Source organism: Opisthocomus hoazin, chromosome 3 (assembly GCF_030867145.1).
Source record: "Opisthocomus hoazin isolate bOpiHoa1 chromosome 3, bOpiHoa1.hap1, whole genome shotgun sequence".
Lineage (NCBI taxonomy): Eukaryota > Metazoa > Chordata > Aves > Opisthocomiformes > Opisthocomidae > Opisthocomus > Opisthocomus hoazin.
Window position 1 is genome coordinate 28,555,936 of NC_134416.1, and position 25,447 is coordinate 28,581,382.

General features: G+C 38.7%; 1 protein-coding gene across 3 annotated transcripts in view; it reads left to right on the top strand.

Annotated features, from left to right (window-relative positions):
- RAD54B (RAD54 homolog B) overlaps positions 1-24,748 on the top strand; it is a 70,570-nt gene extending 45,822 nt beyond the window's left edge. For 2 of the 3 annotated variants that reach the window (XM_075415846.1, XM_075415847.1), the window contains exons 5-15: positions 2,348-2,626; positions 5,183-5,345; positions 6,067-6,292; positions 11,277-11,484; positions 12,024-12,163; positions 12,757-13,047; positions 14,432-14,607; positions 16,815-17,076; positions 18,378-18,444; positions 18,753-18,953; positions 24,345-24,748. In XM_075415846.1, the coding sequence (XP_075271961.1) occupies positions 2,348-2,626; positions 5,183-5,345; positions 6,067-6,292; positions 11,277-11,484; positions 12,024-12,163; positions 12,757-13,047; positions 14,432-14,607; positions 16,815-17,076; positions 18,378-18,444; positions 18,753-18,953; positions 24,345-24,562 (2,231 nt within the window). In that variant the 3' untranslated portion in view covers positions 24,563-24,748. The remainder of the gene's footprint in view (positions 1-2,347; positions 2,627-5,182; positions 5,346-6,066; positions 6,293-11,276; positions 11,485-12,023; positions 12,164-12,756; positions 13,048-14,431; positions 14,608-16,814; positions 17,077-18,377; positions 18,445-18,752; positions 18,954-24,344) is intronic. The other variant, XM_075415848.1, reaches the window with a different exon arrangement.
- Positions 24,749-25,447: the final 699 nt, after the last annotated feature.

Consider the following 25,447-nt stretch of genomic DNA (forward strand, 5'->3'; position numbering starts at 1 on the left):
GAGCCTTGTTAGGACCAGGCAGTTTTGATTTGAAAATTTAAGTCTGTGACTTAGAAGTTAATTTATAGCAAAGCAATATATGTACAGACTTGCTTGGTTTTGAAAAAGGCAGAGAGAGCGAGCGAGTAATGTCTGGAATGCATCAGCCACCACCCTGTTGTTCTTGTGTTTTTTTTCAAGTCCTGTCTTCTTGAATTAGCAGAAAACACAACAGAAAAATGAGTATTCTGATTTTCGCTGGTAAAAGTCTTTTTGCTGTGTTTGGTGGTGTCAGGAAGCACAATGATACCAGTGTTATTGGTGCTGACTTGCCCATTCAGAGTTGCTTTCAATACTTGTTGATTCCAAGAAAATCATATCTTGACCAATTTAAGCAGTGTAAGTTTTAAATTTCTGCAATTATTTTACAATCCCACTGAGTGAGAAAGAAAGGTCTGGTAGTGGTGCTTACCTCCAAAATTGCATTTAACTAGGAAGTATACAGTGAATGAGCATCCAGGATTGCTTTTGAATGGGAAGAAAAGGGCAAAGGATTTTTTTTTTTTTTTTTTTTTTTTTTACTTAGGCATACCAGGGCTGGATCTAAGAAGGTGCATAGGAACATAAAACAAGCACAGGCTGTAGCTTGTTTTCAAGGCAGCAGAACATCTTGCTTTTCTTCGCTGCAAATTTCCTAATTCTTTAATAATGTATTACAAAAAATTAAGAACTACTGTCTTGTAATTTGCTGTATGTTATAGAAACAGTTATTTGTGGCAGCTGCATAAACATCTGAGCTTTGCAGGTTTGCTTTTTGCCTTTCCAAAGTTCCCATCTAACCTTAAAGCCCACCCTGTCTTAGAATTAGACTTTTCAGACTGAAATCTAAAAGCTGCTGCACAGGGATACCCCTGTATTCAGTATGTTCAGCTTGAAGCTACACAGAGGCGGTAACAGAAGACAAAAGTACAGAGCAAAGGAGAGGTCATAAATGCCCTCTCCTGACACCTCACTGAGGAAGGCACATGTATTCTCTTGTGTTCTGCCATCTTCAGCTCATTCCTGAAAGCTAGTGTTCTTCTTTCAAGAACCAAACAAGGATCACTGTGTGCTTTTTGCGTGCGTTTAGGGGAGGAGAATGAAAAAAAATCTCCCTTTCCCTTTTGGCCAGACTATTTTTCCGTGCTTGCTTAGACTGTAGAACACCTCAGTAAATTTATTCTGTTAAAGGAATTCAAATCCAGATCTTCAACTTTAAACCCTTTGGGAAAAGCACATTTGTACAAATGGGAGACCTGAGCTTTGCAAACAGCTCCCAGCAGTCTTGATATGTAGTGTTTGTTGGATAAAATATGCGCAAAACCTTGGGGAGTTTTGCTTCTTTCACAGGTGAGTGCTTTAACTGCTAGACTACACAGTCATACTGTTTATTTTTTTGGCCCAACTAAGGGTCCAAGACTGTGTGTTCAGAGTGGCACAAATTCAACAACTGGGGCAAAGAACATTCTTGCTTCTGATTTTGGGTTAAGAGATGTGGCTTTGACCTCCCTGAGTTAAGAAAAGAAGCTATATGTCTCCCGTTTCTTATGTGAGAGCTTCAACCACCAGAATGCTGTTTGAAAGAAGGAGCCATCATGATTTCCTACCTCTTTATATGAAAAGAAAGTGGCAGCTGCAGCTGTATTTTGTAATGAGACTAATAGCATGTGCTGACTGCTCTGAGAATACTCATCTCATAGAGTCCCGAAGGGGCCAGAGAAAAATGCCTCAACTCCCTGATAGGTTTTCGAATAAGCAAACTATGGAGTTGATTGATCAATCTTTGCAAACATCAGACATATATGTTTCAGAGGGTATGTAAAAGTGAACATTTCAGATGCTTGTGAGTCCTTAATTGTAAAAAGCTAATTTAGAATTGTTTTAAAAGTAGAATATTCTGTCTAGATCAACAGCAAGAGGGGCTAGTGGTGTTCATGTCAGGGCACGAAAAGAAGGAAAAAGGACCTAGAATGATCATTAGTTTTGAGCAAGTTTAAAACCAAGGCAAGCTGCTAGATTTCATGATATGGGGCTGGTTTTTGTAAATTCCCTTAAATAGTTATGTGGCATTCAGTAGAACGGATTGTGGATGATGATGAGAGAATATTTGCTAAACATATTCTGGTATCTAATTCTGGTTATTAGCACTGAAATGTCAAGCTCTGTTAAGGAGGGAAAGGCTTTATGAGTTCATATGTGTAACAATTCAAATGCTTAAGAATCAAATACCTGTTGACAGTTTTGTTTTTCTTCCTGCAGATGAGTACAGGTGTTAAGGAAGTAGTATTTTCTGTGTTGTCCTAATTGCTAATTTTTTATATTATTTTAGGTACTGGATATAAATCTAAAGAGCTAGACAGTCTTGAAGAAGGCCAAACACTGATGGTTGGAGGAAAAGAAATTGAAGTGATGGGTGTAATTTCAGCAGATGACTTCAGCAGTGGCAGGTGTTTTCAGGCTGGAATAGGGACTCATGAGACAATCCCAACACAAACTAATGCGAAACCATTCTGTAAGCCATTTAAAAGTGTCTGTCAATCCAATACGAAAGAGAATATGCTCAGAGTGTCTCAAAGCTACAAACCGCGCCACGATCCAAATGCTTCAAGTAAGATTCAGGTTTTTAAGTTTCTTTAAGCATCTTCTGGCCCTAAAAAAAAGTTTAATGTGTAACCAAAATTTTCTTGTTCCACGATGTATTACTAAAGTATTTCTGACATACAGTGTCAGTGTTTCTATCAATATCGTGTTAGGATTTTATCATGTGTGTTTCTAACGGGTGAAATTCTCTGCACTGCATAATGTTTCTCATAGTTGTTACAAATGGCTGTAGAAACAAATTAGAGTGGCTTCTGAGAGTTTTGCCAAGAAAAATGAGTATATTTATTGGAGAAACAGTCTGACACGTGCTAAAAGTTCTAGATGAGTTCCACCTTCCCACTGGGGTCAGCAAAGCACTGGCGTGACACAGCAGCCCAGTAATTACAGTGGGGAATTGGTAATAGAGAGGTTAAGCCAGATGCAAATAATTGCTTCTGACAGCGCCTGATCCTTGACAGCCAGCGAGTGTAACCACACTACGCAAATTCAACCAGATACATTTTGGAATAAAAGTTTTGTTTCATAGTGCTAGAAGTACCATGTACTGAAGAGCCACAAGACTTCACAAATTGCACAGGAACAGGCAGATTAAGCAGTTGTATAAGGGGGATCCTTTAAACGTTTGATAGCTGCAGGAGGTGGCATTGCTTATCTAAAGGAGAAGTACTCTTTTGTCTGTCAGTGGCAAACCATTTAGGAGATATATTCTGCTGATGGCTTTATCTTTCAGATGGAAGATAAAAATGAGTTTAAAGAAATGTTACTAAGCAGAGCAATACGTATTTAAGAAAAATATAAGTTTGTTCTACGTTCTTAGTATAGGTATACCTCCATCCTACCTCATATCCTGATACTATGGGACTTTTCAAAGGGGCTGCCTGACTGCTGTGTAAATAAACAATGAAATCCCAACCAGACGGTAATTAGTGATACCATTGGCCCTTTTGTAGGAGCAGCCTTATTAACCCCAGCTTCTGATCTGAATTCAACTTGATTATGTTGTATCTAAGAATGTTGCTTCCTGTGGCTGCAAGATGATACTCTACGTTGTTAGCTTTCTAACCCAAAATCTGACAAAGGCCTGTTATATTCAACACTTAAATTGTTTGTTGTTTTTGCACTAGTCTGTCAAAAAGCTATAAAGCTATGGTTTATTCTAGCTCTTTGCCTCCTGTGACTTTTCTTCTGGCGATTCTGAGTACCTCCTATGAGACTTCCCTGAACTGCCTGCTATGGAGAGCCCTCAACACATCAGTAGGTTGGACTCTCCGTCATTAGTGTTGCTTACACAGGAGAATCATGTAGTTTATTTAATGCCTTGTTGCATAAGCTCTTTCAGAAGTAATGGAGATACTTTCCTAGACCAGGACCTTGGGACTGAAGCATTCAGAGGTTTTCATGTTGAGGTCTATGCCAACAGTCGGTTAAAACACAGCTTCTTCAAAATGGAAAGCCGTTTATCCTTGTGCTCAGCAGAACAGAGTGCAGCGACAAAGTTGTAAAGCTATGTCTTCTACGCAGGATTCTAAGCTTTTAGTCCATTGCTTGTCTAAGCCTTGTTTCTGCCCTATCTCTGAGGCTGAAAATTTTTTTCAGAAAAGTTCTCTTTTTGTCATCACTGGGTCTTATGTATACAGGCATGCAATTTGATGTAATCTGTCAGAACTCAGCCCTTTGTCAGTAGGAAACAATATCTCCCTGAATGATACAAGCCATCAATGAACCTATTCACATGAATAAATTATCAGTATAGGTTTACTCCAGTGACATAAGCTATAAATTGCTTTCTCATTCTGTCCTCTGACAATACAACTTTTCAGTGAAGATGCGTAGCATCCATATGAGCAACCCAGTATGGACATTGTCTAGCAAAATTATGACATTAGAGTTTGTAAACTAATTATGGCAAGCAAAACAGTTATATAGAGCTAGCCAAAGGTTATATCCCAATACTTCGTGCTCTCTTTGCCTCTGTATATCTTCAGACCTCTCAGCTGCTTTTGTTCATGCACTGTGGCAGCCTTTGTTGGCTTACTCGCAGTCCTTCCCTATTTTTTTTTTCAACAAATTGTTGTCTTTGTATCTCTGTTTCTCGGGCAGAGAAGTCTTCCTGGGCAGCTACAGGAATATACCCATGAAATGTAGTGTCTAGACTTTATATAGGTCATTGTTTATGTTCTTCTTAAACTTTCCTTTAAGTAGCCCTTTAGAATTTCTTCTGATTTAACTGTTTATTCAAAGTCATCTTGCAACATTTATTAGGTAGACAGTTTCACCTTATCATGAACCCCCCCCCCCAGATTTCTCGTATGCCGCCTTTACCTTTGACAAAAGTGAAAACTATTTGGGAAACCTCTGTAAAAGGACTTTTTATTTAGAAGGCTATCTGGATGCTCTGTTGGTAAATCCATTTTCTGCCTGAGTGGTCAATATATTGAATTATTTTTAGCAGTCATTGGATCATTGACTTTATTCTGTAGGTGCGTTAGAGAAATAATACCCTTCACTAACAAACTAAAAATAATGTTTTTGTTCAATACTTGTATATGTTTTGGATGTCAAGATTCTCTAGTTATGCCAAGACCAAATGCAAGTCATCAGTGGACATTCAATAAGGCTGGTTTACCTATGGTGGATGTAGTTGTGGATCCTTACATTGCAAATAATCTCCGACCACATCAGAAGGAAGGAATTATATTTCTATATGAATGTGTAATGGGAATGAGGTAAGATGATAATTATCCTTTTGGCTTTCCATACCTATAATATTTTCATGCCAGTGTTAGATATTAGGCAATTTGAAAGGAGAAGATTTGAGCAATTGTTCAATTAATGAATATTAGTAATTTTCCCCCAGTAATGGTCGCACAAGTTTTTTCTGACCTGCGTGTAGCATCATGCTTGCTGTGACTTTGCCAGATGTGATGACAAGCTAGGACACCAAAAGGCTTGTTGGTTCTACTGCAAATACAAAGTCCTGTAAACATGGATACAGTCTAACACATGCTAAAGTACACTGCTTTCTGGGATTTTTAATTCATATCATTAATAATTATCCATATAATTTATTATTCAAGCATTTAGAATAACGAAGCTGTTATACAAACCTGTTGAAAGAAATACAGTACTATTTTTAAAAGTATTTTCTGAAGTCATAGATTCCTTAAGGTATATACAAGTTTTTAAGTATTAGATAATATTTTTAATTCTAAAAGAAGATTTAAACTATTTGGTTATGGAAGACTAATACATTAATCTAGAAAACGAGGAATTTCACTCCAAAGTCTTCTGGTATAACTGAATGAAAACCTACAGTAGAGTGCAATAAGTATAAATAGGCTCTTTATACTTCAGGAAACAACCATAAGAAGTAATTCCCTGAACCAGTTGTAAATAGTTATAGTTATCTCTTTTAAAATGTTACCACCATTTAATTATATCTTACAGAGTTAATGGCAGATTTGGAGCTATTCTTGCTGATGAAATGGGCTTAGGAAAAACGTTGCAATGCATTGCACTTGTCTGGACTCTTCTGCGTCAAGGGGTCTATGGATGCAAACCTGTACTAAAGCGAGCACTAATTGTCACCCCTGGGAGTCTGGTAAAAAACTGGAAAAAAGAATTTCAGAAATGGTTGGGAAGTGAAAGGATCAAAGTCTTCACAGTTGATCAGGTAAGATTTATTTCCAAAAGAGGATTAGGTCATATTTGGCTCAGAATATAGGACTTGTGACCTTTTTTTCATCTTTTCTTTTTAACCAGAGACCAAAACTAGTGATTCTCTATTAATATTTATTTGTAATACTTTATTTCTCTTTCAGGTAATTGTCCATATGGGCATTTAGCTGTCAGTAACCAGGTCATAACTCAAGCTTACCTTCCTGTGCAGCGTATGTCTGTCTTATCTTTCCTCAGGCTTCACCTTTGAAGATGTAAAAGGTGACATGCTCTTCCATGTGCTTTTTCGGTTTAAGGAAGAGCTTTCTGTTGTCTATCAAAGTGCACCCCTTCCCTGCTTTATGTACCAGAGCATCTACCTTGACTGACTTGTACTCCGTTTCTGTGGTAGTTGCTTTTGTTCTGTACTGAAAACTTTTTCCTCTTTGTTGTGTCTGTTTCAGTTACTTCAGATGGTTATTCCCTTTACTGTCACTGTCAAGAATCAGGTTTATGTAGGGATGATTTAAAATCTCATGAGTTACCAAGCCTAGAGGCTCAGTGTTAGATAATGTGAATATCTCTTGTCTCTAGAAGAAAGCAGACAAGTACAAATCTGAATAAAGAAGTTGACGGTGCTGATCCCTGTCCCTCCTACAGTGGAGCTGTTCCCACTGGTAATGACACTCACAAGTTCCTGTAGGGCCTGGAGAAATCGTATGTGCTGACAAAGTATTTAATCTTTTAATCTCCTTGGTATACCTTGAGGGTTTTGCCTTTTGTTTTGAAACACAAAATTCTCTCTATCCTTTACTGCAAAGACTAGATGCTTTAGTGAAGACTCTGTGCTTTGGTGAACTTTATTGACCACATCAGACAGGAAAGCACCTGGCAAAGTAAAAGGCAGGGGGAGTTCCAGGAGTGAGGCTGTAGTATCACTGACTGGAAGCTTTCTCTGCAGGAGAGCCACATCTTGCGCTGGTTATCCAGTAAGGCTTTCTTGCCATGTATATTTTCCCGTTAATTGTGTCTCAGTATCTCAGTCAGAGGGTTGGGTCCCCTCGGGACCAGCATTCATGAAGCTGTGAACAGGAGGCTTGCTCATCCCTTCATTAACACTTCTGAAGCATTCAGATTCGAGCTCTGCTTTTTATAATTAACCCTCCAGTATTTCTTTTCCTGAGACTTCTGGTCCTCATGTCTGTATGGAGTGGGCATTCATAGCAGAAAGGAAAGAGGAGTTGTTTAGCAAACTGGTTTCTATATGTACATTCAGCAATCTGCGGTACCCCTCCTTTTTCCTTGCTCTTATATATTTGAATTGTGCCAGTGCGAGGAAGTGGAGAACTTACAGTGTCTGTACTGGTGCTTGCAACAAAGATAAAGGTATTTATTTTCCAAAGTTATTTTTTAATCTGATAGTTCCATACAAGCAGATTGAAGAAACAAATAGTACTTCATTCTAAAGATGTCCCAATTCTTACATCAAGCAGATATGCTTTTAGTTTCTTGCATTATCCTTATTGTCCGTATGGAAGAGTGAATATTTCAGATGAAATGGAAGTTCTCAAACTGTTTTTAAACTCTTTTGTCGACTGTACAAAGTTTTGTAACAATAATGATTTCTTTGAATTCCACTCATTATTGTCAAACTCTTGAAATTACTGAACATACTCATCTTCCACTGAGGACAATCCACATGTAACAGGTGCTCTTTGCATCATCTCCTTTACTTATTTACTTGTTTCAAGATGTGGACATGAAGCAAACTGACTTGCCAGGAACTGTAATGTAGGATGACAATTGTGGAAGTTTCTTAAAGAAGGGGATACAAGGGAAAATGTAATATGGCAACATTTTTACCTGAAAAGGTAGTTAGAAGTAATTGAACATTTCCTTGCAGTTTTTATGAGTAATGTTAAGAGGAGAAAACCTGAATTTGCTGACAGTTAGTATGACCCAAAATGACAGTAGCTTTCACTTTCTTTTAATTTAAATAACTAATATTCTTACTCATCTCAATGGAGCAATTTGGATTGAGGACACTCAGCAGCTTTTAAGATTGTGTTCCCAAATAGCAAGGAATACATTGTCATGCAAAAGGAAGACACAATATGACTTGCCTGGGGTATAATGAGGTATTTTAAAATAATTTACTGTCTATCTTCCCTGGAAAACCAGCAATTACCATACTGTTATTTCTCCAGTTTAACTTAAAAGGAAGAGCTTGTCTCAAAGATTTTCTTCTATTCTTGCCTATAAGGAATACATTCAAAGAACTGGCAGAGTTTTTAAAATGTGTTAGGCATGTTTTCCTCACTTTCACGCTGAAACACCACAAACTGATACTAACCTTTCAGTAACAGACTCTTGAAAAAAGCAGGACATTATCTGATTTTAAAATGTGATTAGTTTACTTCTGTTAAAATGCAAATAACACATAGAGGACATCACTTTTAAAATGAAGGGGTCCCCACAAAGGTTGCATTAAGTCTCATTAATCCATGTTATCAGCATCTGAGATATGTTTGAGAGAACAACTCATTTATCGGTTTGCAGAGTATCACTTCTGCAGGGGTTGTTTTGGTTTGGTTTTTAAGCCAAAATATCTGGAGAATTAATGAATTAAAGGTTTACACTGCTTCATGATTCAGCATTTTTAAATTTACACTTCACCAGCTGCATTGGATTTGGACTAGTGCAAAGAAAGGTCTGTTTAAAGAGTAAGTCTGGGACATAGTGGAGCTCTTAATACTGATTGACAATTGCTCCTTATGTGGCTTCGAGCAACTTGCTTAAACCTGTCAAGTCACTTTGGGTAATTGTGAAAATGGAGGCTATAATACATACATATCTTGCAGCCAGTTAAGAGGATAAATTAATTACTTGAAATTAGCTTGTAAGTTTATTTTAATTTTTAGTCCATCAGCTACTGCTGTTATTACATACAGCAGTGAATATATTATATTTGGCTGCAGGGGGCTTATAATACGCCAGGACTCTCCTGCTTTTTTTAAAGAGATTCAGGCAGTCCAGAAGAGCTGATGATTTACCAGGGGAGGGACGCTGGAGGCAGTTCTCCAGTGCCCCCACCACTTACTCGGTAGTTTCAGCTCACTCCCAGAAAGTGCGGGAAAACAAAATGATTTCTGAACCCTGAGCATCTTCTGGTGCTTGGCCATCCCAAGAGAAGGTGAGAGAGGCATTGCCTCTGTCTTCAGGACTACAATGCGGAGCCTGAATACTGGGCAGGGACAACACTGGGTGTGGCCTACAGAGCTCCCCTGTCTCTCTGTTCCTGTGTTGGGAAATTTTCTGCTCCTATTTTGAAATTGGCTGTAAAAATACTGGCCAGAACACTGGCAGTTAGCTACTGTCCTGCAAACAACAGGCATGCTTGGGTCCCATCCAAACATCTGGGGGAATCGGTGCATGCCCTTGTTACCTGCTCCTCACTAGTTCTTGCTTCCTCCGATGCATGCTGGTGAGCAGCATGTGGGGACTGATCTACCACAAGGTACTTTGTGAGATTAATGGGCCAGATTCAGCCCTCAGATTCATTTGAGTCACCTGCTAGGAGGCTCTAATGGTTGTGATAATTAAGTGGTGCTGCTTTTACAGTGTATTACACCATCTGGCTCCAGACTTAGTTGTCTGTGTTTGGTAACTGATGTTGTTTGGAAATAAAAATACCTTCTGAAGCTCTAGCTTGATTTGCTTTCACAGTTAAAGAGGTCCTTCAGCTTGTCAGCTGGGCTCATAGCCTGCTTACTTAGTGAACACCATTAGGAAATAGGAAGGAGCACACAGGGAATTAGTGTCTGGAGCTAAATGGAAAGGTGAAGGACATGCCCATGGTAGATTTTTCCACTTTTATGCATAATTACAAGACAGGTAAGCAATCCTAATACATTCAGAAGTTTGCACAGAAATGTAACTATTTCTAGGAAACATTTTTGGAAGAAGCTCATTACAGTCATGACAGTGACTTCTTATTTAGTGTGTCTCTTTCCTTCAATAGACATCGAAGGTCTTGATGTCAATTGAAGGAAAAGGGCTCGAAGGGTGTATAAGGGTGGAGGGGCTCAGAGATGTTTTCTGACTACTAATACAGGGTTTAGAAATCAATTGAATTTATTTGTTGATAGGCTTGTTTTCAGGGGCTAGGCTATTTTCTGAGTCTCAGGCTGCCCTTACTTGTTGGCCAACCCATTAAGGGCTTGTAACAAAATTAATACCATATTAAAGTCAAAACTACAAGAGGAATTTTAGGGTAGTGGAATGTGGTAGGACAAGGTATAATGGCTTTGAACTAAGGGAGGATAGATTTAGACTAGATATAAGGAAGAGATTTTTTATGATGAAGGTGGTGAAACACTGGAACGGGTTGCCCAAAGAGGTAGTCGAGTCCCCATGCCCGTGAACATTCAAGGCCAGGTTGGACGGGGCTCTGAGCAACCTGATCCCATTGAAGACGTCCCTGCGCACTGACGGGAGGTTGGGCTGGATGACCTCTAAAGGTCCCTTCCAAGCCAAAGCATTCTATGATTCTATGTGGTAACTTCCTACTGGACTGCATTACTACACCCTGCAGCTTGAGATCCCAAAGTGAATGTACAGGCGGCTACTTATGCCTCTTCATTAGCCTGGCTTTAATTATTCGTTTGAAGCTTACCTAAATGCCGGGACTGGGAAGCTGTTACAGGGAGCTTGTGCTTTTCACCTTCATGGTAATGTGTCTCTGAGGATTTGAAGACCTAAAAGGAATAATAAATTTTCTTTAGATGAGATGGTAGAACTCTAAATTGCTGTATCAGGTCCCATATTTCCTTTCCAAATTAGGAAAGAATCAATAATCCAAACTCATGGAGGAGACAGTAAATGTCTTGTGTCATGCTAGAAGAATTTCTGTAGACACTGGATGCTTAAGGAATATGATGAGTGATCTCCAAAAAAAATAGTTGCATGATATATTTTCCTTTATATCTGTGTATCTGCAGGACCACAAAGTAGAAGAATTTATCGGTTCTCCACTTTATTCAGTTTTGATAATTAGTTACGAGATGCTACTGCGATCTTTGGATCAAATTCAGGCTATAGAATTTAACCTCCTAATCTGTGATGAAGGACATCGTCTGAAAAATAGCTCCATTAAGACAACTACAGCCCTCACTAGTCTGTCTTGTGAGAGGAGAATTATTCTAACTGGTTAGTATCTATAGCTACTTTTAATATTTAGTTATTCTAATAGTACCAGACTGGAGTAAAGGAAAAAGCTATTGTAAGTGTGGCAGGAGCACAGTATAAATTTTGGCAATGGGTATTAAATGCACAAATCTGGGCTCTTGTAAAAACAGATTATTTCAATTTTTTTTTAAATAAATGCAAAATTTGCCTAGCTTCAGGGAGGGGCAAGGAGCCTGGGGACCTCTGTATAGAAAGCATACTCTGTTTGCATACGCTCATTGTTTTCCTTTGTAGTTATTTAATAAAATTGATTTAGATCTTGACTTTTTGAATTCCTTTGTCAAAACTACTAGACATGCAGTCTGTTTAGTTAGGGGGACAGGAGTTTATTCATCATGATAAAGTTCTAGATTAATTCAGTACTCTGAGTAATTTACACTGAAACAAAACATCTGTTTACAAGATGCATTCTCAACATTAAACCCTGCATTCAACAATTGCACTTCTATCATTTTCAAGGAAAATTTACCAAATGCAGAATTATTTTTTTCTCTTTCCAGGTACTCCAATCCAAAATGACTTGCAAGAATTTTATGCATTAATAGAGTTTGTGAATCCAGGGATACTTGGTTCTCTATCCACATATAGAAAGATATACGAGGAACCCATTGTCAGGTCTAGAGAACCTTCAGCATCAAAGGTATATTATTAAAAAAATGCAGTTACAGAAGAAAATTCATGGACAGCACTGTGGAATTTGCTTTCTAGGGAATAAAATAAAGCTCAAGACTAATAGTAGCAAAAGCTTTTCAACTTCCTATTTGAAATAAAATCAGTTGTTCTCCAGAGGGAGCTGGAGGAATACATACATGTTGAGATCATAGCATTTCAGCTGCCTATTAATTATCAGGCAAAAATTGTTCTTCCAAAACCTTGTATTCCCAAAAATGCCACACAAATTACCATATGATGATACTTTATTCATTCTTAATTTCTCCACAGTACTGCAAAATCTGCATGATTTTAATACATAAGTCGAGAAATTCTGGAATATGGTTTGAGCTTTAGGCATCTTCTGGGATGTTATCTTCCTTTGTTTAAGACTTTAGAAACCAGACCTAGAACTAAGCTAACACAGTGGTACTAATTGGTGAAGTATTCATTATTACAGTCCCATGTTGGAAAGTGGTATCGTACATTTAAAATGTTCTTTAACTACCTAATTAAAATCATACAGAAAATTATTGTGATGAAATGCAAGATTTTCATTAATTTTGTGCTTTGTTCTTTTAGGAGGAAAAGGAATTAGGAGAAAAGAGAGCAGCAGAACTCACACGCCTCACTGGACTCTTTATTCTTAGGAGAACACAGGAGGTTATAAACAAATTTCTGCCCCCCAAAAAGGAGAACATTATCTTCTGCCAACCAGCAGCACTGCAACTTGAATTGTATCGAAAACTGCTCAGTTCTCAAGTTATTAGGTCCTGTCTACAAGGCAGGCTAGAAAACAGTCCTCACCTGATTTGTATAGGAGCTTTGAAAAAACTTTGCAATCATCCATGTCTTCTGTTTAAAGCTATAAAGGTATCTATTTGCGTGGACGTGAGTACCTGCAATTAGTCTATTCAGCAGGCAAAGGTCCCTAAAACTATGTATGGTCAATGTGCATGTTACTTACGGCCATTTCCATACTCTCTTCTCACATACAACTTGCTTTAGGAGATCTGCTTTCAAAACCATGAATGTTAGGAAATCTGAATGTACTTAGGCAAGGTACCTCAGCAGTTTCCTATTGCCTTATGCTATTTTCTTGTTTTTCATGTATTTTCTTTCTTAATCTTGTCTCTGATTATTTGTAAAAACACGTATAAATGTGAATTTTATGAAGAGCACTCAGCTAGAGATTATTCTGTGTACTCTGACTGCTGGTTCCTCTGAAACTTCCCTGTCCACATGATAATTTCACTCTCTCAAGCTCAGTGACACTGGCTGCTGCAGGCTCGAGTTGTCAGTGATACCAGCTGTCTCCATTTCCACTTCTCCTGGGATCCTATCACACTGTACATCGTGTTATTTCTATAGAAATGTTCTCATTCCTATAGGTAATTAATATGGTGGTTAGAGCTTGGTAACACTAACTATGGCCATTAGTCAAAGTCCAAGTAGGTGAATGGAAATGTAAATCTTTCTTAAAAGATGTTCTTCATGATTTGTGGGAATGTCCACAGCACAGACCTCCTTGTAACTTTCAACACTGCCAAGTAGAATTCGTTGCCTTTACTTCATAGTATAAGCATTAGAAATTTTTCATATGTGAAAGTGTAACCCTTTAGAAACTATTGGGATGGAAAGGACTGTATGTGCAAGTCATTTATTACTGTTGTGGTTTTGGCTTTTGAGTAGTTTGGCCTGCCTGTGAAACACTGATTTTCAAATTACAGCAAAATATTACATATAATTCTTCTATTTTATTGTTTTTACTTGCTAGCTTTTCTTCACTTCCAGCTGCATAACTGAATCTTAATGACAGCATCTTCCTAAAAAAAGTCAATTACTGGGAATTTCCATTATTAAGTTATTATGGGATTTGGAAATAATAAACAAACTATTGATTTTTTTTCCCCCAAGTTTTATATATGGCTTTGCAGTGGGTGTACATCTGTGTGGTTGTTTAAACAAGAGAAGTAGACATAAACCACATTTTTCCGTAACAAATATTGCAACTTTCTACTTGGCTGCAAACAAGATCTTAGATTAGAGGTTGTAAACCAAAACAAATGCTGTCAGTATTTTCAAACCGTCCCTTCACTCTGGTATGGGGAGATTGTTGTGCTCACATGATACACTACTTTGTGGCAGCTTTTGATGCCTTCTTTTGTCTTTGTAAGAAGAACATAGCAAAATTAAAAAAAAACAACCAGATGATATTAGAGGGGTTATGGAGCTTGAATCCTTTTGTTTTCAACAGGAAAAAAGCTGTGATCCTGTGTCTGATGAACACGATGAGTCCAGTCTCTACGAAGGTGTGATAGATGTCTTTCCACACGACTATACTTCGGATGCTTTCTCTGAAACAGATTCAGGAAAACTGCAGGTGCTGGTGAAGTTGTTGGCAGCAATCCATGAGCTCAACTCTTCTGAAAGGTAAGTGTGAAAGACAGATGGAAGGGAGATAATGGGATATTGTTTTGCTTTTCAAATGCACGGAGGCGTAATATTCAAAATAAAGGCATGTCAACTGTTTGCAGAGGTGCCAAGCATATTTATACACTGTACTCCAGGCTCTTCCTTTTTAAATTACTAAACTAGGATTTACAGCAGACATAATTTTCAGAGTTGCTCTTCATATTTTTTCCAGATAAAAATCCCTGTATTTTTTGTACCAAGTTCTAGCAACTAAGTTTGCTACAGCCCCTGTGCTATGACATATTATCTTTACTTGCAAAGACTTTCCAATGCTTTGTATCTCCTCGAGGAGATGTATTCATATTAAATATTTTCAATTACACTAAAATGTTTTTAATTACCAGATTATAAATTCTCTCCTCTTTAATCACGTTTTAACTGCTTAATGCTTGCTGCCCTTTCTGCTCAGTGCAACCAGACTCGACAGACGAACTTGCACAGCCATGGCTTATTTCCCTCGTGGTAAATGCCACTGACATGCAGGAAAACCTCTGTTTATCATGGGGTAATAGGATGCATGCAGTTAGTTACTGTGGAATTGCTGATTCATGGAAATCTCACATGACCTTGTGTCCCATGCTAACTTTTTTATGTACTCGTGCCTTGAAGCCCAGCTATTTCGAAAGTATTTAGCTTTTGACTTTTGTTTAAATTGATGCTTAAATAGGACATGCTGTAATTAAGTAGCAGGAAGTAACAGCAGATCTCTTGGCACTGATGTAATGGAATTTGTTTCTTCCTGATGTTCTCTCTTTACAAACCAGAAAGCTGAGCCTATCGTTGGAATTTAGATGCCTGACATCCATTGAAACCAGTGACAGCTAAATATCTAAATGTTTCTTGTAGGTCAAAAGAAGCAGGGGTATCAGGAAAAAGCACCTTTCTCTGTATCAGTGCTATAGGAGCTACTGAGTTACAGCTGATGTTGAGGCATTATTTTACATCTTTATAAGTTTTGTTGCTTTAATTCAGTGCTGATCATGTTTCTTTTTCTTTTGTTTCTCTGCTCACAGTAGTGATAAATAGTTTTTGCTATATACAGACTCAATTCCAGTCTTCTTATAAAGCTTATGTTCTACTTTTGAGTAAAAAACAAAGGTGTGAATTTGGGGTTGACTGAGAAAAAATTCAATCTTGCAAAGTCTTTACAAACATGTCTTGGATGTAGTTTGATTTTAGAATCAATTGTAATAATAAAAATACTTTAAAATAATTTAAAAATGTTAATGTGCCATATTTTCTCTGAAATTATTTGTCTAGTTCTTCAGCACTTGTTTTTAATCAAAAAATATATTTAACAGTGGAACACCTTTGATGGAATTTTTTACAAGTAGTTTAGATTATAATAGACCTCCAAAATCTAACAGAAAATGCTCTGACTGTGCTTATTGTTTTATTTATGGCTTAAATTCAGAAGAACTTTCTTTGTCCCCTCAGTAGAATCATCCTCAATGTCTGTGAGGACAGAAATTCTAGATTTGCAGAACTAGGAAACTTACTTAGTCAAAATTTCAGAGAAAAAACACTGACATAGTATGGGTCATTAGTGTAAGGGATCAGGAAACTGATTTTGCTTTAAAATAAATAACAACAACAAAAATCCAGACTATATTCTTTGTGATATCCTTCACTATTCTTCATTCCAGTTCTTTTCAGTCATAAAATGTAGGGAAGAGTCACTGCTTTCCTGTTTGACTTTCATGATTATTAGAATTTTCCGAGGTTGTCTAGAAGTTCACAGTAGCTTTGTCAGTAAGTAGGGTCACATATACATTATTTATTAGCTGCTACAACACCCTCTGCAAATGCTGCCATAACAACAGCTATTTTGTATAAATAGAGATTTTAAAAAAAAAATCTATCTCTGTGGTTGGTTCTGAATCTCTGCAATCTGTGCATTAAGCTGAATTCTGTTGCGAAGGAAAACATTCATTATTTAACATTTGAATGCTTGACAGTAGGTATAAGGCATCCAAATCTAGTGTGTGCTTCAAATTAATAGGAAATGTTTTATTTCTTAGGAAATATAATTAACCTTAGGTTGATGCGTAGTTTTTCCTTGGCTTGTAATTTTGTTTTCTTGGATGTCTTCAGTAATTTGCTATTGGACTTTAAGTTTACCAAGGTCTAAGATGATAAGGTAACTTTGTTTTACTGTTTGACAGAGTCGTACTGGTATCTAATTACACTCAGACATTAAACATATTACAAGAGACATGCAAACGTTATGGATACTCTTATACGAGACTCGATGGACATACTCCTGTCTCCCAGAGGCAACAGATTGTTGATACTTTTAATAGTAAATTCAGCCCAGCTTTTATTTTTTTGCTGAGTTCAAAGGCTGGCGGAGTAGGACTGAATCTGGTTGGAGCATCTCATTTGATCCTGTATGATATTGACTGGAATCCAGCTACGGATATTCAGGTCTGACAGAACTGTGTACATATGGGGGTGGGGATGGGCATCAAATGAGTTCCTGACTGATTTTGAAATGCCTGGCTTTACATGTCTCACTGCCACCCAATGATCACATCGCATCTGGAGAAGTACAATACTGGAGGAAAACTCTAATAAGAAAAGAAGAAACATTTCTCTGTCATATTACATATCTTGGTATAATTAGAAGCCCCCTTGCAGTAAAAAATGAAGAGTAAATTCTGCTTTCATTGGAGGAGTGATTCATGTATCTCCTTTGTCTCCTGACCTCTTTTTAACTGCAAAGTTGCTGTGTTTCTAAAAAGAAAATTATGATTAGACTGTGTAGCAAATGTTGCTGTTGATTTGCAATACCTGAGAAAAACGGAGAGGTGCTGATCAGAACTAAGAGGATGAGAAAATCACGTGGCGATCACGCTAAAAGAAAACAAAGCTAGTGCTGTGCTCTTCTTGTAATGGCACTGTTGGCCTCAAGGCATTATTTAGCTGGCATAAGAGCGTTCAGTTAAAATAGTCCTTAACAATAACATTTTAAAAACCTATTTTTATAAACACATTAAGAAGCTTTTTATTGTAGAGTAATGCTGTGTGCTTAATACCCGAAATAAGCTCTGCTTCTTGGCCCTGCTCGTGTTTGAAGTGTGAATTAGTACCCTCCTGTGGTCACTTGTTTTGTTGCTTGAAACACAGTCTGCTAAATCAGTCAAAATTGCTACAGGTTGCCAAAGACCACAAGCCACGTTGTGGACAGTTGTACCCAATATATATGTGTAGCCCTTGTGATTTTGACAAAAATCATATAATGGTACTCAGCTACAGTTTGTTTGTTTAAGAATTAAAAGGTGTGTGAAACACTAATTTTACAATTTTAAAAGAAATTGGGATGTGATTTTTCAAGCTGTGTTGTAGCAAAAAACATTTGGAGATGGTGGAGAATGATGAGTATTCCTGAAATATTAAACAGCCACTAATGCTTGTAAAGCAAATATGAAGAGCGGATTTCTGGCACAGAAGAGGTGAAACCCCTACCTTCCTACTATACTACACAGAAAGAAGGAGGAGCATAAATGGCAGAAAGTAAATTATGTTTTCAAAGTCATTTACAGTTAATAAGAGAAGACTTTTATAAAAACAGTCAAAGACTGTCATTAAGGAATGCTTTCTTTGGACAGCATCTTTTTCAATGATCTAGCAGAACTGCTGATTTGATCAGTGGAGGCCACAAGTTTTAGCTGAAATACTGTTGTAGAGTAGGCTGTTAATACTCTTAATCTTTTTGCTTTCCTCAGGCAATGGCCAGAGTGTGGAGAGATGGTCAGAAACACACTGTATATATCTACAGACTGCTAACCACAGGTCAGAGATTCTGCTCAAACATACCCTAGAGTGAGACAGCTATTGAAATTTTGTCAGTGAAAGGGAGAGAGTGTTTTTGGAAATCATTCACTCTTTAAAAATATGTATAATTTGTTCTGAATTCAGTTAAAATAGAAACATCACATTGTTTCATTTAGCTTTGCTTTGCCTTTGCTTTAATAACTCAAAATAGTGGTCTAGCATTTCTTGTGAACATTGTTATAAAAAAATGGATTTGACTTTTCTTTTTGAGAATGCTGGTCAGAAGTTATCCCAGTGTATTTATTTTTTATTTTTCCCCAATACAGGCTCAATAGAGGAAAAGATTTATCAAAGACAGATCAGCAAACAAGACCTTTCTGGGGCAGTTGTAGACCTTTCCAAGACATCTGAACACATCCATTTTTCCATAGAGGAGCTTAGAAATCTCTTCACTCTTCATGAGGATTCCAGCTGTGTTACCCATGATTTGCTTGAGTGTGACTGTATGGGAAAGAAAGACCATCAAAGTGAGTTTCTTTTTCATTGTCTCTGACCATTGCTGAGGTAGTACATCCATTCTGAATATATGGGCTGTCACTGGAGAAAACACTGATGCTCAGTAAAATAGGACTGAGGTAATGAGGTTCATTATGAGATTTTTCTAATCCGTAGGAGCCCTTCACAAGATGAAGAGGAGAAAAGATTCCTTCCTTGCAGTAACAACCAATTCATGTATCATGCCTCTTAATTCCTTGGATTAGCTATGGTCAGCTCAACTAGTGATTCATTACAACCAAATGATGCTGTACGGTGTTTTGTTTCTAAATATTCAAGGACAGTAATGAGTAGCTGGTAAGGGTTAGTTCAAAAGCTGTTTGTCTCCAGACAGGCATACCAGCCAGTATCAGATGAAGGTCTAGATAATGACATGTCAGATCTCTGAATATAACCCTTCACAGTTATTAGCTATATCTGATGCAGGATGGTTAAAATAGGTATTTGAGAAATATTGGAAGATCCTCTGGCAGTTGTAAACCCAAGCTGCAAATATTCACAGCTATTTGTTCTTCCGGAACCTGTGTCTCATGTTCCTTTGGCATACCAGAATTGTTTTAATACCTTGTTGCATACAGGTATATAGGTTTAAGTTAGGAGCAGTATTAATAAAGAAAAATGATCTTAAGTTATGTTTACATCTCATCCATTTTAATTTTAGAGCTCATCTAGTTTCTTAAAGGAAAGAGTGTCTACTGCCCTGGTATGTTTCTTTCCTTTGGGCATGGAATAACCATATACAGTATTCACAGATGTGATAATGAGGTACCAGTACTGGTATCTTTTAAATGCACACAGATACCACAATAAAAAGAGCCAAAGAAATGCCTACAAGAGTGCACGTGCTCAATAGACCCAAAGGGACTATTTTGCTTGATGGTTTGCACATCTCCAGGTAATAGGCTAGAGTTATATTCCTTTCTCATACCATTCTATCCAGAATAAGGAGGACTTGGTTAGTAAAAGCACAGTGCTTCTGTAGCCATAAGAATTCGACTTTCTCCCGGAATTTTGCTCCACATACTGATTTCCTTGCCTTTGTATCTTTCTTTAATGACTGAAAAATTGGACCTTCTGTTTTTGCATGAGTAAGTGATGTTCTGAAATATACTAGCCTCCACTGAGGTACTATGACAGTACCTGTGTGGAAAAGGCACCTTTAGTGTTATATGTTAGCCAGATTTTCTCAGTGGTGTGTAGTGAGGCAGACAGAGCTCCAGGACTGCAGAAATCCAGAGAAATTTTATCTTATTACTGTGATGAACACTGGTACGCACAATTTTATTTAGCATTTTGCAGTTGTCTTAACACTCTTGAGTGCTTATCTTAGGATTTGAACACATATTGTTTCCATCATTGCAAACAGAACATCAGTCTCTTGGATCTTAGGGCAGTGAATGTAACCAGGACTTCCTCAAGTTTAATCCTATCTTGGTCCCACTGAACAGAACCTTTTTGGCAGTAAATCAAGGAAAAATGTCAAGGTCATGTTTAGACTTAAGTGGTGGAAAAGACAGAGTGAGGGGAAGGTTTGATTTCCTAAAGAGCAGAGGACAAACTGCCTTATTTCCCTAGTCAAATTGGTGTGAGTCATGGTCTTTAGTATGATTACCCCCGCATGCAGCTACTATTAGTTGGTCTCTTTGCCTTTCCTAAGAGCAGAAAGCTGTCAAGTTACTTCACTGGGGAACCAGATTCCAGGTTACTGGGGGTAGATATTGGTGCACAGAAAGGGCCAAGAACTTTCACTGATTTGTCTTCTCCATTTCTAGCAAGTATGATTCAAAAGATAATCTAAAGAGAAGCGAAACAATATGATACAGGCTTCATGATATATGAACTTTTCATAATGTTCTCCATTAGATATACCAATGAGACTGGATATTCTTGACCAAGCTCCTGTTGTCCATTCACACTAGGACCATCTTTAGGAAACCACAGGAGTCTCGAAAGGAAGCAATTAACTGTGCATGGATCATGCTGATAGGTTGCTTGCTGTTCTACTGGCTTTCAGATCAGCTACAAAGCTGTAAGCCTAGTGTTTTACCTGATCATGGTGTAATTTATGGAGTTAAGAATGCAGGATCTGTAAAGTGCCCCAGGTCTTGGGAACAAAAATCCAGATTGATGTGAACACAGACCCACCTTCAATGAAGGAAAAGTTGACAAGGTCAACTGGACAAGGTCCTCTGCAGCCTGCTGTAGGTGACCCTGCTTCGGCAGAAGGGTTGGACTAGATGACCCACAGAGGTCCCTTCCAACCCCTACCATTCTGTGATTCTGTGATTCTGTGATATGTGAACTAATACAGGAGCTTGGCCCCTACAAATCGGTAGGCCCTGACAGTATCCACCCGAGGGTGTTAAGAAAGCTGGCTGATGTTGTTGTGAGGCCATAACCTTTGAGAAGTCGTGGAGAGCAGGGGTGTCCTGATCCAATGTCGAGGAGGTTTTGATACCATCCCAAGGATGAGATTAAGATGCAAACGGAGTCAGATGCCATGAAATCTTGTAAACTTTATTTCGGTGAACTGGGAATCGGAGGTTGGGTGGGGACGGCAGCGGGGAGAGGACACGAGAAAGAAATGAAAAAGAAAGGAAAGAAAGGGCGAGAGAAAGAAAGAAAGGAGTAAAGTCGAGCAACGCCAGCAGGCAAGGAAAGGAGTGCGGGGGGGCGGGGGGGGGAGCGGGGAGGGGATTGGTTACCACCACCACGGATTTGGTGATGTCCAGTCGGCTCAGTCTCTGTACAGGCATGGATGAGGAGGAGAGAAGGAGACGTCAGAGGAGCATGTGCTGTTCTTTTAGAGGGGCATTTGCCCATGCGCTGTAGGTGCAGTTCATGCCATACATGCTCCCCGCTTAGACAAGTCCTCTCTTGCCGGTCTGCACGCTAGTCTGCACGCAAGCGCTTTCCTGCAGGTCATTGTGGCATTTTTTTCGGAGGCCAGGAAGAGGCATCAATGGCAATGTCGAGACAAAACCACTTTGTAGTGGTCTTCTACAGGGGGACATCCCAGAAGACTGGAAGAAGGCTAATGTCACCCCCATGGACAAGAAGGGCTTAAAGCAGGGTCAAGGTAATTACAGGCCTATCAGTCTTGCTTCAGTCCCTAGCAAATTTAGGGAGTGAGTTCTCCTGGAGGCTATCACAAGTCAAGTGAAGCATGTGATTGGGAAAAGCTAACATGAATTCACCAAGGGCAAATCACACTAGACAAACCTGATCACCTTCTACAACAAAGTAACCCGCTCGATTGATGTGGAGTGAGCAGCAGACATTGTCTACCTGGATTTCTTCAGGGCTTTTGATACGCTTTCTCACAGCCTCCTCCTAGAGGAACTGATGCGTTACAGTCTGGACAAGTGGTCTGTGCGGTGGGTGGGGAATAGGCTGGCAGGCTGCACCTGGAGGGTGGTGGTAAGTGGCTGCTTTTCAAACTGGCAGCCTGTCACAAGTGGGGTCCCCCAGGGATCGATATTGGGCCCAAAGCTGTTTAATATCTTCGTAAGTCATCTTGATGATGGGATCAAGTGTACCCTGATTAAGTTTGCCGATGATACCAAACTGAGTGGGGAAGTGGGCAGTTTGGAGAGGAGAGCCACCCTGCAGGAGGACTTAGATAGGCTGGAAGAGAGGGCTAACAAGAACCTGATGAAGTTCAACAAAGACAGATGTAAGGTCTTGCACCTGGAAAACATAATCCAGGAGTGCAGCACAGGCTGGGATGTACCCAGCTGGGGAGCAGCTCTGTGGAAACGGACCTGGGTGTCTTGGTGGGCAACAAGCTCAATACGAGTGAACAGTGTGCTGCTGTGGCAAAGCAAGCCAACAGGATGCTGGGTTGCATCCACAAGGGCATGACCAGCCCAGATAAAGAGTCATTATCCCACTCTACTCAGTGCTTGTCAGGCCACACCTGGAATACTGTGTTCAGTTTTGGTCCCTGCTATACAAAAAGTGTGTGGACAGGCTGGAGAGGGTCCAGAGAAGGGCCACAAAGATGATCAAAGAACTGGGAAGCCTGGCATGTGAGGAAAGGCTGAGAGGACTGGGTTTGTTCAGCCTTGAGAAAAGAAGGCTTAGGGGAGACCCTATCACCATGTTCCAGTATTTAAAGAAGGTGGGGACTTGCTTTTTACAAGGAGTCACATGGAAAAGACACAGGGTCATGGATACAAGTTACTTCTGGGGAGATTCCGGCTGGACACAAGGGCACTATTTTTCACAACAGGATCAATCAACCATTGGAATAATCTCCATAGAGAACTGATGCATTCCCCAACATTGGACACTTTCAAGATACAGCTGGATAGGGTGCTGGGCCATCTTGTCCAGACTACGCTTTTGTGAAGAAAGGTTGGACCAGATGATCTCTGAGGTCCCTTCCAACCTTGTATTCTACGATTCTATGACTTGAGAAGTGCATCTATTCTAAATTTTCTTCTGGCCAGTAGAACAATATATTTCAAGTCTAGTGCAAGTGTGCACGCTATGTCAGTCAAAAGGAAAGTCTTGAATATAGGAGTTTTTCTGGGCTCTCCAAAACTTTAAGAAACTCAATACTCATGCTGCTCATATCACTTGGTCTTTTGTAAGGAGCACATAACACTGTTATGAAAACATTTGATGACAGGTTTGAAAGCAATAACAGTACTGTGCCATTTTTTTCCATCCAAAATGATTTCTTCTTTATCACGTGCATCAGGTGAATCATGAAGCCAGCCATGTGTGACATACCCTGCAATGACCTGGTACTGTCTGAGGCTTTACAATTCTTTGTCGAAAGTGAATTTCTCTCTCTGTGCTTCACAGGCAATAGCCTTTTCCTTACTGTGATATACAGTATCCAATATTGTGTATATTGAACAGCTTGCCAGAATCTGTATGTACAGTGTGCACAGCTCTGGTGTGCTGAGTCAATGAAATGGCTTTTCAAACTACTCATAGCTGCTTGGAATGACTCCCCTGGGAGGAAATAGAAGCTAGCATGAATTTTGCTGCAATGTACTTCTAGATTCAGATTTAGTGAAAGAATGGGAGCAGCCTAAATGTCACAGAATTAGAAAGACAGAAGAAAGGAATTTACCAGATAAACTATTTGCTTTCCCATCCATGTGTAAAAGGATTTGTCTTTGTGCTAACTCATGGTGATTTTCATAAACTCTATCAATGAGCAAGAAACAGCCTTTCCCCTCTTACTGTGGATATGTATATTTGGGTTTCAGTGACATAGAAGTAAGAGGGGAAAGAACATGCTGTTCTATTTTCTCTCATTTGTTGTCATTAGCTGGCTTACTGATTCAGACTGAAATTTTCTGTCCTAGTTTTCTCTGATTAGTCTACTGTGTATTTTTTTTCAGATTTTTCCTCAGGAGAGCCTTCTGTATCTAGAAGTTGCCAGCTTGGCCAAAACCATGGGAAGCCTAATTCAAAGAAACCACTCTCTATGTCACAGTTGATGCAATGGAAACATTTCTCTGGGCAACACTGGACTCTAGCTGATCCTTTCCTTGAAAGGATAAAAGAGAATGTTTCTTTTGTTTTCCAGAATGTAACCAGCCCAACTTCCCCTACCTAATAAAACTGAAGTGTCTTTCCTTAGCACTTGCGTCCTCCTCCTCGTAGGTATGTGCAGTTACCTTTTGTTCTTTTTGCCAAATTCTGTTTTGTGTATTTCTGATGAGGTTTCTGGGTAAATGTGGTTCCTGGTGTTTATACAAAATTACAGTTATTACTGAGTTAATCATACTTACTATAATTATAATACAGATTTTTAAAACTAACTTTGGTTTCCAGTCTTCTGTTCCTTTGATGTCATGATTAGCAAGATTGTTTTTTGCACATTCCTATGTACGTCTACTTTGTTTTATAGTTTTCATTTGGTCATAATGATTTATTGCTTGTAAAAGTGGCAATTCTTCAGCCAAATTTTATGAGATTAGGCAATGCTATATATATGTATATGCTGTTAACCAGACCCTGATTGGATTTTTGTTCTGACAATGAAAAGTTATGTATCTGTATAACTGCAGCTTTATAACAAGGTAGATGTTTGTTCCCTTGAGTTGACAATTTAATGAAACTTGGAGCAATAGCCACTGAGGTCCAAAATTCTGAGACCACAACTTGATATGGTGTCAAAATATTCTGAAATTCACCTATTGCTTTTACTTGGGAAAACAAACTTTATTTCTCAGACATACAGAGTACAGGCTTATCTACATTTAGCTAGTTCATTTTAAGATCACTTTTTGCCAAATACTGGAGTACTGAGCATATTTTCATGGTATATTTTTTTTATTCTTATATTTTCCGTCGTCTTTGAAGGCGGAAAAGTTTGGAATCGGTTTACAGTTTGTAAGTGAAGTACTTTGAAAGGCCCAGAAGAACAGAAGATTGGATAGTCTTCAGAAATACTGCAAACTTACAGAATTTGAAAGGCCTTGAGCAAGAATAGGGCTCC